The 12,803-nt window shown below is 48.3% G+C and overlaps 8 protein-coding genes across 8 annotated transcripts; 3 read left to right on the top strand and 5 right to left on the bottom strand.

The window, feature by feature from the left end:
- Positions 1 to 197: 197 nt before the first annotated feature.
- fleA (fucose-specific lectin FleA) lies at positions 198 to 574 on the bottom strand (the record flags this gene model as incomplete). Its single annotated transcript, XM_057175157.1, is given in 2 exon segments — positions 198 to 526; positions 541 to 574. The coding sequence occupies 2 exon segments, from the start codon at positions 572 to 574 to the stop codon at positions 198 to 200; spliced, it is 363 nt and encodes a 120-aa protein (XP_057032204.1).
- Positions 575 to 1,271: 697 nt separating this feature from the next.
- N7457_004111 (uncharacterized protein) lies at positions 1,272 to 1,536 on the top strand (the record flags this gene model as incomplete). Its single annotated transcript, XM_057175156.1, has 2 exons — positions 1,272 to 1,331; positions 1,357 to 1,536. 2 exons carry the CDS (start codon positions 1,272 to 1,274, stop codon positions 1,534 to 1,536), a joined length of 240 nt encoding a protein of 79 aa, XP_057032203.1.
- An 821-nt stretch (positions 1,537 to 2,357) lies between these two features.
- Positions 2,358 to 3,601, top strand: N7457_004110 (putative glycosyl hydrolase; the record flags this gene model as incomplete). Its single annotated transcript, XM_057175155.1, has 3 exons — positions 2,358 to 2,828; positions 2,879 to 3,135; positions 3,190 to 3,601. 3 exons carry the CDS (start codon positions 2,358 to 2,360, stop codon positions 3,599 to 3,601), a joined length of 1,140 nt encoding a protein of 379 aa, XP_057032202.1.
- A 464-nt stretch (positions 3,602 to 4,065) lies between these two features.
- Positions 4,066 to 4,361, bottom strand: N7457_004109 (Glycoside hydrolase family 35; the record flags this gene model as incomplete). The annotated part of the gene is made up of 2 exons (XM_057175154.1): positions 4,066 to 4,332; positions 4,353 to 4,361. 2 exons carry the CDS (start codon positions 4,359 to 4,361, stop codon positions 4,066 to 4,068), a joined length of 276 nt encoding a protein of 91 aa, XP_057032201.1.
- A 762-nt stretch (positions 4,362 to 5,123) lies between these two features.
- Positions 5,124 to 5,850, top strand: N7457_004108 (glutathione S-transferase family protein; the record flags this gene model as incomplete). Its single annotated transcript, XM_057175153.1, has 2 exons — positions 5,124 to 5,509; positions 5,568 to 5,850. 2 exons carry the CDS (start codon positions 5,124 to 5,126, stop codon positions 5,848 to 5,850), a joined length of 669 nt encoding a protein of 222 aa, XP_057032200.1.
- A 580-nt stretch (positions 5,851 to 6,430) lies between these two features.
- On the bottom strand, positions 6,431 to 6,745 carry N7457_004107 (uncharacterized protein; the record flags this gene model as incomplete). The annotated part of the gene is made up of 1 exon (XM_057175152.1): positions 6,431 to 6,745. One exon carries the CDS (start codon positions 6,743 to 6,745, stop codon positions 6,431 to 6,433), a length of 315 nt encoding a protein of 104 aa, XP_057032199.1.
- Positions 6,746 to 7,832: 1,087 nt separating this feature from the next.
- On the bottom strand, positions 7,833 to 9,591 carry N7457_004106 (Zinc finger CCCH-type; the record flags this gene model as incomplete). Its single annotated transcript, XM_057175151.1, has 5 exons — positions 7,833 to 8,471; positions 8,532 to 8,875; positions 8,936 to 9,236; positions 9,289 to 9,336; positions 9,394 to 9,591. The coding sequence occupies 5 exons, from the start codon at positions 9,589 to 9,591 to the stop codon at positions 7,833 to 7,835; spliced, it is 1,530 nt and encodes a 509-aa protein (XP_057032198.1).
- Positions 9,592 to 11,275: 1,684 nt separating this feature from the next.
- On the bottom strand, positions 11,276 to 12,734 carry N7457_004105 (uncharacterized protein; the record flags this gene model as incomplete). Its single annotated transcript, XM_057175150.1, has 2 exons — positions 11,276 to 11,949; positions 12,026 to 12,734. 2 exons carry the CDS (start codon positions 12,732 to 12,734, stop codon positions 11,276 to 11,278), a joined length of 1,383 nt encoding a protein of 460 aa, XP_057032197.1.
- Between the last annotated feature and the right edge of the window lie 69 nt (positions 12,735 to 12,803).

Below are 12,803 nucleotides of genomic sequence, written 5' to 3'. Positions count from 1 at the left end.
TCCCAAAACACAGTGGTTATACGACTCTTTTCCGCCCCCATCATCTCCTGAGTCAGAACGCCCAGCGGGGAAACAGCCCAGGATCTACACGTGGAGATGATCAACGCAATCAATTAATTCACTAAAAGATGAGTCCAATTGATCGTCAATCTGACATGCATCTGAAAAAGCCGACATAGAATTGCCAAGCCTCATAATCATGCAGGAGGCAGCGCCAGTCTCCCCGCCGACCAAATGCCCTTCGTCCACACATACTCCGAAATAGCAGAGACCTCATGTCCAGCCTGGAAATACAGCCGGGCACCCGGGTGCGCTTTATCGAGCCAGCTGATGCACGCGATCTGCGTCCCGGGGATACATTCCGCATGGAAGTGTCCCTCAACCCAGGAATCGCCCTTGTGGTGCAACTCCCGGATGAGATTGGTGGTGTTGTAGAACACGTGGATACCGACAGTGTGCGAGGTTGTGTCCGAGGTGACTGTGTCAGCAGTGGTCCTGTTCGAGGTTGTCGTGTAGCTTGTACAGGCTATCGAGGTTCACGGCTGGACCGTGGGGAATCGGACGCTGCCGTCATACCTACTATTCAGCACGAAGAAGTTCGGGGAAGATACTGGACATCCGCAATATATTTCAACACGTCTAGCAAACGAAAGAGTCAGTCTGTCAAAGCCTATCGGAATGAATAAAACCCGAAGCAAAATAGGGCATCGCGGCTGGACATATCTGTGGGAGACTTTGGATCTACTTGGAAGCTCCGGGATAGTCATAGAATTGGCTCAGCGCTTCTATCACCCACTAACAGAACGTGATTTTCTCTAGATCTGACTGTCCAATTTGGAAGAATAACATGTTCTGTCTTTTCTAGAGTGGATATGCCCGGCGTCCCTACGTCGGGTACAAAGCTCACGACAGAATAGAGAAGTGAAATCAGGTCTGCAAGATAATGGATATATATCATTTGGCGGATCAATGAGTATTTAAATCGATGTCGTGAAGATCCATGAGTCCTTTTAGCCCTCGGGTGCTATGATCTGGTGATTGATGTCACATTGTGTTATTATAGTTCCTATCAACTGTATATACTCCATTCACCGATGTAGTCAATCAGTTCAGCACGAATTTGCAATTACTCTCATGCCGCACCACCTAGTGAGACATTTATACCAGGTCTCTCAGAGTTGCAATGGAAGGGATGCCCAGTCCCTGGGTTTACTTGGCCATCCTGCCGCTTCTGCAGCCCTGTCTCTCTATGTCCTCATGATGCATTAGCGATGCAGTCAATAAAAGCCAGAGGATGTGAAGATGGCCAAGCATTTGCATTGACTCGCGTGGTATGTTTGTCTCATTGTATCACAGTGCCAACCCGATCGTGAAATTAAGCGAAAGGGTCCATTTTCCACTCTGGCCAACTGTTTCAAGAGAGTGGACCCGGTTGAGAGCACCAAACTCTCCCTTTGGCTGGAGACACAGGGGAAACACATCACGTCTTCCACGATGACATCCTTGGAACTGGAGCTGACGTCAGTCCGGCAATAGGCCGATTTCAATGTTGTGCCTGTGTCTCATAGACACAGCAGTCACTACTTCCCTGTCTTGACCGACTGCACCCGAGCACACAAAAATTGAATTCCGATACAGCCCTAGATTTCCATTGCATTGCAGCCGGGTTCCAGAAAGCGCGGTCGCGTTGGAATCACTTTCGTGGATCATTGCGATGGGCCAATGAGATGCAACGAACAGGCAATCAATTCGAAACCGATGGGCCTCCAAGTGGACTTTATTCAGACGGTGCTGTTCGAGACCCTGATAGAAGATTCAACTCAGATGAACTCATAGCGGGTCTGAAGCGATGAGTTGTTCACAATGGAAATCTGGACTCTTGGTCGTCGACTCGACTCTTTCAACTGACGAACAATAGCGGGGCGCTCAGCCTTGCAAGGGATGAGCGCTCAAGGCAGCGCCTGGATGCCTGTCTGAAGGCCGAAGAACACAACTGTCCCCTTTGATCAGGTGGAATAGGGGGCATTTCTAAATTGACTGTGATCGGACCGGTCATTCTGCAAGGCCGGTTCCTTGGTTTGCCAGCGACACACACTGATGAATGTGTTTCAGTCTCACAATGAGGACGATCATTTGCAGATCAGGGGTCCAGCGATCCGCGACGGTGGACCAGCTTGGAACTGATCGCCAACCAAGGCGCCACAGTCGCAAATATGCATAATTGTTTTGGATTCGCAGCTATGTGTCCAGGAACTGGGCATGGGAATCAGAGCTATCGTATTTAAGGAGGCCAAGGACTCCCAATTCTGGCTTCCGTTTCAATAGTGGTTTCCTTTTTGCATTGGCACCTCTCGACCATGCTGTTCTTACGCCATAGTCTTCTAGCTCCCTCGCTAGTATCGCTCCTACTCACAGGCGATGCGGTCGCCGATGACGCGCGAATACGAGCCCGCGAGGCGCTCGAAACCCTCCAGGGCTGGTATAATGCCTCGAGTGGCATTTGGGATACATGTGGTTGGTGGGATGGTGCGAGCTGCATGAATACAATCGCGGATTTAGCTGCTCTGGACCCAGCAGTGATGGCCACCGCGACATATGTCTTCAATAATACATTCAACGTGGGGCCTGTATCGAACCCGAATCCCGGACCTGAGCACAAGACTGTTTTTACGCGTGGGAATCAACAATCGAATGCTGTCAATGCCAGCCAGTGGCTTGATCAGGCCTATGACGATGATGGGTGGTGGGCCTTGGCATGGATTGGCGCATACGACGTGACCAAGGAAGCAACATACCTGGAATTGGCGGAGGGAATTTTCCAGAGCTTGGTATGTATAGCCTCAGGCCCTCATTCTATGTTTATGCTAATTATGAGTAGGTGGATGCATGGGGCACAAATTGTGGCGGCGGTGGTATTCCTTGGAACCCGTCGAGCACATATGTCAATTCGATCACGAACGAACTGTTTATGTCCGTCGCAGCACATCTTGCCAACCGAGTCCCCGAGAGAAAAGAGTACTATGTCCGTTGGGCTCAGAAAGAATGGGACTGGTTCACATCGCAGAGTTTCTTTGGTGAAAATGGGACTATCAATGATGGACTTTTGGAGAACTGCCAGAATAATGCTGATACTGTGTATGATCTATTGACCCCATGACAATATCTCGCCCCTTTTCTAACATTCTACAGATGGTCATACAACCAGGGGGTCGTCCTCGGCGGGCTAGTCGAGTTGGACAAAGCGGCACCGAACAACACATACATACCCTCAGCCAACAAGATCGCAAAGGTTGCTATCGAAACACTGGCCGATTCCAACAATGTGATCCACGAATTCTGTGAGCCCGAGTGTCTCCCAGACGGCACACAATTCAAGGGCATCTTCATTCGCAATCTGCGGAAGCTGCAGAAAGCGTCCCCGCATGCTCTGTACCAGGAGGTCATCAGCAGCTGTGCGGAAAGCATTTGGGCCAACGATCGCAATGAAAAAGGCCAATTCGGCGTCAATTGGGCTGGTCCCATTCAGGCGGTGGTGGATGCTTCGACACATAGCTCTGCCCTCGACGCGCTGGTCGCGGCAGTTGCTGCAGTGAGTCCTTAGCGATGGATCCAAGGGCTAATTTTCTTTGATTTTGGGTGTTAAATGGAGTTTTCACAAATTGATGGCATATAGAAATTCCTCGTTCTCCGTGTACATACTTGAACCATTGAACTAAAGTTCATGTTTCAATTTCTCTCTTCACGATTTCCACTCAGCGATCGTCAGCTATGGCGCCGAGATGGCCCAATTACACCACGAATCCGGAACAGTATCCACAGTCCATGGAGTCTAGACTACTAGGGTTTCTCACCTGGGCAGTCGCCGTGGGTTATGTGTTGAATTCACTGTACAGGTTGAATGGCCATACGAGGACTGAATCGCAAACAAGGACTCAAAGTACCCCCATATCAGGTTGGACAGATCTGGAATGTTCCAATGCCGGAGGATGATACAAGACAGTTTCCGGAGCTTCCCATTGGCAGCTTTAGAGTCTCTTAACATTTACTTGTGGGAGGGGATGCCCCTCAAATTTGTGCCTGGGCTGGAAATGAGTTCAATTTGATAGTAGCATTGTCATCCCCTGTCAACTGCATTTGTCTGCTTGCCAGATTTACTGTGCGGATAAGAAATCCGGCTTTGACGACTGCCAGGCTCTTCGATAAGTAGAAATTTCCAACTGGACCTGGAGTTGATAGCTCTATGACCCGGTAGTTATAGGCCTTGTTATACCAGAGCGAGCATGCTTCAAGATCTCCCACCCGAGTGATGCGTCGGTCCGGTGTGAAATGCCACTGTATCACCCCGAGTAGACCCGAGCCATCTCATTGTGGTAGCCCCCTCCTGCGGCGACGGATGGCTTTCCAAGGTGACTGGACACAGCAAACTTATGTTGTTATTTCTCCGGCCCTCCGTAGAGAATCAATCACGTGCTGATCTAGCCCTGGAGGCCCTTGTGCACTTAGGAATATTCCTTCGGAGGGGTGCATCGAAATGATACCGCATTGTAATCAATGAGATGGAAAGTCCAGGGACCACGTCGGCCCAGCTTCGAGTTTTCTTGAAACAACATCTTTCAGAATGAGTGGTGGGCACCACTGGATAAATAAACTGGCGACGGTTCTTGGTGGCACACTCGCAATGTGATGATGACAAGGCAGGAACAACATCTTGCACTCTAAAACATGTAACCTTTTTAATTTGTATTCTATCGTTACATTCGTCCTCATCATCCCTAATATCACGTCCAGATCACACAGTATGAGCGTCGCAACAATCGATCCGATTAAGATGAAACCCCTCCAATGAATCGGCGTGCCGGTAAAGCTGCAACCTTTCCAATCCCCCAGCCAGAAGAATAGAGATAATATGACGTGCATGATAATTTGGCCTCGATATAGCTGCTACGTACCAAAGAATCGGGCGAAGTCCACTTCGGCGACTACCCGGGCTCCACCGGGCAAGTTACATCACCACTACCTTATCTCGCCATCGTCCAACATATAAGTTATAACTTCGAGCTACCTGAGATAAAATAATCCTCAAATAACATCCAGTGAATAATCACCAATCTCCTAATCCGAAAATGGCGAGCCATATCAAGCCACTCCTCCTGCACGCCCATTCGTCGGGCCCGAACCCAGTCAAGGTAGCCATGGCACTCGAGGCACTCCACGTCCCATACGAAGTGAAGCAGTGGGAGATGGGCGACGATGCCGAGAAAGGCGTGAAAGGCGCTGTCTATCTCAAGATTAACGAGAATGGCCGTGTCCCTGCCCTCGAAGACCCCAACACGGGTGTCGTCTCGTGGGAATCGGGTGCTTGTATGAACTACGTCCGCCGTGTGTATGACAAGGGTAACACGATCGGTCCGGCGGGCGACTCGGGACAAGATCTGGTGGACTTTGAGAAATGGGAGTATTTCTTGTTGTCGACTCTTGGTCCGATGATGGGACAGACGAATTGGTTCAGGTTTGTGCTTGATTTGGAGTTGAATGGCTGAGTGATGCTGATTATTCTTTTTTATCAGACACTTTAATGCCCAGAAGAATGAGGATGCGCTTCAAAGATATACAGCTCAGAGCTATCGTTGCTATGGTGTTATCGAGGGACAGTTGGCGAAGACTGGGGGCGAGAGCATTCTCCCTGGGCGGGTTACTGCCGTGGACTATCATTTTGAGCCTTGGCTTCGTATGCATTCGTTTGCTGGGCTGTCATTGGATGAATACCCTTTGATTGCGAAGTGGCTTGGGCTTATGGAGACCCGCGAAGAAGTACGGGAGGCATACTTCAAGGTCCGGGGTAAGCAGTGAACAGTGGCAATGAACCCCTGGCAATCGGATGGGCCACGTACATAGGGTGAATGGGAAACAACCCGGTGAAGAATTTTACTACAAAGAAAACTTCATTTATAATAAACCCAGTCCGCAGGTAGATCTCTCAATGTCATAAGTATCAAAGCTCTACCTGGACCCTGGATAAAGAGGAAAGTCTGACGCCAAAGCCATAGGTTTTAGGAGCTGCAATAGACCGGGGTTTTCAAAGTCGCAAGCTGGAATCCTCTGTACTTTCCGAATGTATTTGGATTCTTCAGCTATGCAATGCCTATTAAATCTTTCTCTGTCTGATTGATAATGCATGTTACCATGATTGGGGTGCCGATTGAAGCTATTATATCGTCCCTCCTCACGTAGCCAGAAATCAAATCCCAATTGAATCCTACTTCGCGTGACTATCCTGTCAAAAGAATATTTGGGACATCAATCAGATAGAGCATATACGCCTATCAATCAGGGGGACTTGCTCGGCATCTTGTCTCGACGAAAATTAACCTGTATAGACTGATGCATAAGTGTCGGCCCGGGTATTCTCTCATCTGGCTCATTTCTCCACTTAGCAATCATCATGTGTCGAATCATTCTTACCATACTCATCTTTCCGCTCCTGTTGGCCTACCGCGAGATATGGCAGCGGATAGTCATAACCCGTAAAGAATTTCGCTTCCGGTGGGAAAGAGAGAAAACCATCACCAGTTGGGGAATCATATCGTCCATTAGAAATATCCGGATTAAAGATGCTGTCTCCGATGAAGATATTATTGCTGATTTCGTAACCTCCATGATCAGGCGTGTCCAGGAAGATCAATGGCGGCAGCGGGCACCTCGCAGATGAATATTTCGTCTGGCTGGAAGAGATGATCGAAGCCATCGTCTAGTCCTTCTCTCGGGATGTGGTATTTGTGTGCGAAGTGACTATAGATGATTTTGAGGTTTCCTCCAATCTAGATCAGTGCCTGCGTGTGGTTGGTCCCGGGCTCAGAGTGTTTGTTGGATCGACTAGGCGACTGAGAGGGTGTCGCAGTGGGCATGGGTCTGTAGCAACATGGTAACTGCGTAGTTATTTCTGGCAATGCGGCCAATGAGCTCGTCATCGGATGTTGAGGTGATGAAGGCTGCTGGGATTGAAAGCTAGGACCGGATCGATGATAGCTGCCTCTTTCGCTACAGGACAGGCTACTACATACGGTGAGGAATTTGTTCCAGCCTCAAAGAATGAATGAACTTTAGGGTACATTCTTGGTGTTCGGTGCGTCAATTTCATGGGACAAGAAGTGTTTTCCGTGTTTTCCTACTGTTTGCATGGCGTGGCTGATTGGAATTAAGCATTTATAGGTCATCAATGCCACTTGGGCAACCTGGTAGCCCCAAGACTAGAACTAGGGATTTGGCAATGCAAAGCTTTCAACAACTTGGTCTTTGATGGAAAGATAGCATACAGATGAGCTGATCTTTGAAGCTATTCCTTATGCTTAACCTCACATGTTCTCTCATCTGGAATCTCGGGAGCCTTGCTTTAAAGATGGCGTCCAGCATCGCAGATCTGGAGCTCAAATTAGAAGAATAGTTGGCTTCTTACAAAGAGGACGTAGATGCAGATAATAAGATTGAGTAGATAAAATGTAAGGACTGTCAGAATAAAGGTTCAGTATGTGTCGAGATGTTTACCATATGAGATCACCCGGTGTAGGAATTGAAAATAAACCAGCAAAGAGCAACTATGGATACAGAGTTGAACTTCACATAGAAAATTATGTCTCGAACTATTCTTTCTAGCCCATCAAGATGACCTTCTTAAATGTGTCTTTTGTCTTTGTTTAGCGCTAGCCACCCATTGTTTTGTCTAGCAACCTTTCTTGTAGTTGCGGACTTTGTCGCACATACGAAGACATTCCTGGTAAGAGAGTGTCCGTAGGCGTGGATTGCGAAGTCTTTAATCTTCGCGAGGGACGAATCCACTAGAATGAGAGAGGAGGTGATGATCGTCTCCCAATAGAGACGTCGCTGACCGACCATTGGTCAATCTCGCTCTGGTCACTTGGCACGTCCCATCGTGCAGTTTGGAGGTCAAGTGTATGAGCATTGTGATTGAATCGACATTGCCAGCTCTTCACGGCCTTGCATCCGGGCTTCTGGCATAGGTGACCCATGTAGCATTTGATTGACCGACAAGCCCCGGCCCGGGTGCAGGGGTGTTGGAGGAGCATGTACCGCAGAACATCAACGATCACATTAGAGACATCGCTATGGTCATAGAGACAGCTCATGTCACCGCATTCTCCAGATAGATGGTAGCTATTGCAGACCTTGTGTTCCTTCGCCCGAGCGTGGTATTCCTCGAAAGCTTCGGGTGACGGGTGAGGATAGTATGGGTCGATACGCTCTCCATCTTTATTAACTGGAATGAACTCCTCCGTTTTGATGCTCGGCAGAGGGAGCATCGATCTTAGAAAATCTTCGGAGCGACCCACAACTGTGGGAGAAGACCATAGCAGTTTAGGTGAATCACCTGAGTGTTTAGACGACGGCGGGTGATTCAGTGATTGGTTCGGCATGACATGTTGTTTATTGCAACCGTTGCCAAACTTGCAGATACCCTAGATCGATGTCAGTCATTGTTTGACTAGCGATAGAACTATATAGTCGTTGTTAAATACCTTTTGGAAGTGCTTGCAGACGGGCTTAAGTGCATTTGCACCATTCGAGCCATTAGAAATATGGTGTATGCCGTTTCCACCATTGAATTTCGCAACCGAGGCCGCAGCCGGGCCTGTTGGCGGCTTGCTGTTAGCTAGGGGTGTAGACATGAAGACCGAAGGCAATTCTCTGATAGGCAGATCTAGAGCCTCAAATTCACGATGGAAACCAGCGGCTTTGATGAGGGTGATACGGTCACCTCTGCCTCTATAGGGCGTCAGCAGAGAGCCGTATCCAGTGTCGTGGCAGCCGGCGAAATAAATATGTCGGCATTGGTTGAGGTCCACAAAGAGACGGAACATTTCTAGATTGGAGAATACAGATCAGGACAATGAACCGCCAACAATTCTCGGGAACTAATTACCTCGGATTTTGAAGTCGCTGCCTTCCTTCTTCTCTGCAGCATCAACGTAATCGAAGAGCTCTTGGGCACGGGTAAAGGAAGAGGTAAATGGTGACATTGATCGAGCTTCGTGGCCCATAAGTCCAGCGCGAGCTAACGCCTTCGACAAACCGAGAACGTTCGCATAGACACGAACCATGATGCGACACTGCTCTGCTTGCATTCCCATGGTCGAATGCATAAGTTCCTTGACGGAGTCACTAAGCTCGCGGGCTGCCTTAATGCCGCCTTCGCTGCCGTTCTTCAGGAAATGCTCTTTGAACTAATGTGGTGGGTTAGTTAATTGATTGCAGATTGACTCAATACAGACTCACCAGATACCCATCTCCATCTACGAGGACAAGGACGAAAGGGTTACGGTCCTAGTTGACAGTCAGGGTCGCAGCTCTCAGACCATCTGGAAGCTTGTCAACTCGTACCTGGCCACGGGCTTGTCGTTTGTATTTCTCCCGGCCTTCTTTAACCTCTTCATAGTCACTTTTGAGTGAGCTGTAGTCGTCTAGCAAGCTCTTAAACTGAGCGAGAAGGTCTTGCAGGTTGTCATGTTGCTTCTGTTGCTCTCGTGATAAGGACGCTAGATGCCCGTTCAGGGAATCTATATCAGAATCCCGCAGCATCTTGTAGGAGGTACCGGGACGGCATGTGCCAGTCCCACAATCCGAGTTAATTCGGTGCAGGCTGTCAACATTCGAGTTGGAAATGAAATACGAAGTACGAGTTTCCAAGCTGGGGGGGGTTGAGATGGGGAAGCTATGGTGGGGAAAATTATTTGTCTGTTTAGGTAGGCTTGGGCGGTCAACGCCCGTTAGGCATCAGGTGATTCTCCACCAGGGGCGCTAACGGTGTCACGTGTGCCCCCATCCAAGCCCGCTCAACGGGGACTAGCGTCTGCCCGGCCCGTCCTGCACAAAGCCAATCAACTGCCAATTGGCCTGTTGATTGGTTGTCCGTTTCACCTTCCTCTATAAATAATGGCTTTTGCGAGCATTACGATGCTCTACCGGAACTTTGATGGAGCTTAGAGTGAATTGAAGCTTCTAATTGCGAGTTCACCGCCGAATTACTCAGAAGGATAGAGTGCAAAGTGAGTGAAAACTGATAACTAGCTTCCTTGTATTCTCGATCATTCTACATAAACAAACCAAGGCCCATGACGATAATCCTTGGACCATGTCCTCCCGGGAGAATCCCGTGTCATCGAATTGTGTACCGTTAGCATTAGGGTAGAAATCAGGATCGAGTGGACGTTGATAAGATCCAGCCTCTCGAGTCTCTCACGATTACTTTATGTAGGAAGTGATATACTCACGTATGCGAATATCGGGATAATAACTTCCCATTTATACTTACTCTACCACTCCTAGTCCCTTTTCATTATCACCTCACATTGAGCTTCATCTTACGCCTACATTTCTCCTTGTGGCTAACTTCATCAACACATCCAGGGATAAGTCTGACACTGTCATATATGCTTGACCTGACGGCATAGGGGAAGTTCCGAAAGAGGTTCGATCCCGTAATTGTCAATATCGCAAAGCGATAGTCCAAGTAGAGCTTCGATTGCAAGTTGGGGTCGATCCCCCTCTTGCTTTGATGTTCCATATATACCAGATTTCATAGATTTCTATTCCATCCACGCATGTGTTGATAATATTTGCCACTTTACACTTGCTGTGCTGAGAATATACAGGACGCAGCGTAAGCTGGCTGTATCTAGGACTGTAGGTTCGTGTTCCAGTGGAAGACAGACTATGATGGCTCGTACAATGACTAGATACGAACCGTGGCTTGATTCTGATGCTACAATCTTTTCATAACGAGAACTATGTTTCCAAGTATAAACGTAGTTTCAAGGACATGCAAGTCAATCTGCAAAGGTTCCCATGCGAATTGCATACATTTGCTATAAGCCAGTAATTCCTATCCCTTTTCAAATCAAGGCAGATACCCCAAAAATTGTAGAAAGGTCCGTCCATCAAAGCGGTGATACTGAATACAGCAAGACTCTCCCTGCCGATATGATGCGCCTTTTGAAATTCGTTCTTTACGAGTCGCTTGCGCCTGTTCAACTCGATTACGAATCCCTGACTACATTTCCATAGCAAGATGTATGGATGAAGTGGAATGTGGATTCAGATCGTTGTACTTGAAACTGTTTCATCCAATGGGATTAACGTTCTTAATTTCCGGGGTCGTTGGACAGATTTCAATTGTGCTATTTTTAGAACTAAAATAATTATACTTTGAGAACCAACCATCACAATATGGATAGAAAAGAACATATTTCATTGTCACTCGATCTTAAATATCACCATCATCACTATCCACAGTACCGCTATTTGTAACCTCAATGGATATCTGATCATTTCCATGAGACCGGGCTGCAGCGTTCCAGGTGTCTTCAACTTCTGTCGAAATATCAAACTTCGAATCGATTGACCACCGTGCACTGCCCACGTTTGCAACGTAGACGAAATCATGGAGAAGCCCATGAGGCAATTTGGCCTCGAGCCCCATTCCATTAAGTCGCGGCATATGTTGAGCAGCGCGTCCAGCAGCTAGATATAATTTATCCAGGTATTTAGTTGGAAGCCAGCTCCAACGGGGAAGTCCGTTTGAGATATCCGACGAGCCAGAGCCAAGGGAAGGGCTATCTTCCGACTCGGGACGCTGTTCAAAGAACCAGGCTCCGGACGTGGAAACAAATGTATAGCTCATGAACAAGTTCGTCAGATTCGGCCAATAAGGTGCGGATTTATTCGCGTCCTCTGGCCAGAACAATTCGGGCCCAATCATGAGTTTGTCTAAGCTGAGCGTTTCCAATTGCTGTGATAGCTGATGCAAAGCAAGGCAAAGACAATCATTGCCTGGTTTTGATCTCTGCGGTGACGGGGGAGTATCGGTAAAATTTGGCTTTGCCTCATATACGAGGCCCAGATGCCGCAGGGTGGCTGACCAATTGGATGTAGTAAAATCTATTCTCCCTGTCAGCACAATCGATGGTCTACGAATCATGAGTAAGCGTGACAGGAAAGTGCTGGCGCAACTTACCATCGCGAAGACTATCTCGTAGCAGAGTGTCCATTGCCTCACTGTCGGAAAGCTTGACATCGGTATATTGTAGTCTGGGGAGATGAGCGATCATCTCAGATACAGCCCCCGGTGCGATATTGCGATAGGGATAATATCCACTTATATCGATTGCAGTGATACACTTGGGCTTAGATAGGTGTTTCGCCTCCGTTAGCTGCAGATAGGAACTTTGATACCGGAGGTCTAGAAGGTCCTTTTCTGGGAATAGACAGCCCGTTCTGTGCCGCGTGTGACGTTCTTTCCAGTTTGGCTCTGCTCTCCAATCACTTGGGGAACGAGCATAGATTTCCAGCGAGACCTGGGACCGTTCGTCATAGGGCCATGAGCTCAAGATCTCGAATAGAGAGCTTATCGATTGCGTGAAGGCGTTGTTATTGCCATCACGATCCTCTTGATTCTCCAAATGGGCACGGGCGGCGACATCATAATCCAGAAGAATAATCTTGAAATAGATGTGTCGGACATATCGAGCCCGCCAGTTGCAAGGAGAGGCCGAGACTATCCGACGCAAGTCGTGGACGTTGGCCGAGTTGACGTGGATGTTGGAGAAAGTGAATGTCTCGGCGGCGATTTGCCAGTCTCGGCAGACACACGCGCACGATATCACGTCATTTGGCAGGTAAGAGAATATCTGTAGCAGGGTATCGAAGGGCAATGACACAGCCATGGTGCATGAAGTGGATGTTGATTGGGAGAGGGGCCAACATAGGGCGTGTGGGGCCTGACATTCCAGGCG

Source organism: Penicillium paradoxum (genome assembly GCF_028828445.1).
Source record: "Penicillium paradoxum strain IBT 22861 chromosome Unknown utg000004l_segment0_segment0, whole genome shotgun sequence".
In the NCBI taxonomy this organism is placed as follows: Eukaryota; Fungi; Ascomycota; class Eurotiomycetes; order Eurotiales; family Aspergillaceae; genus Penicillium; species Penicillium paradoxum.
This window is presented reverse-complemented; position numbering and strand designations above follow the sequence as displayed.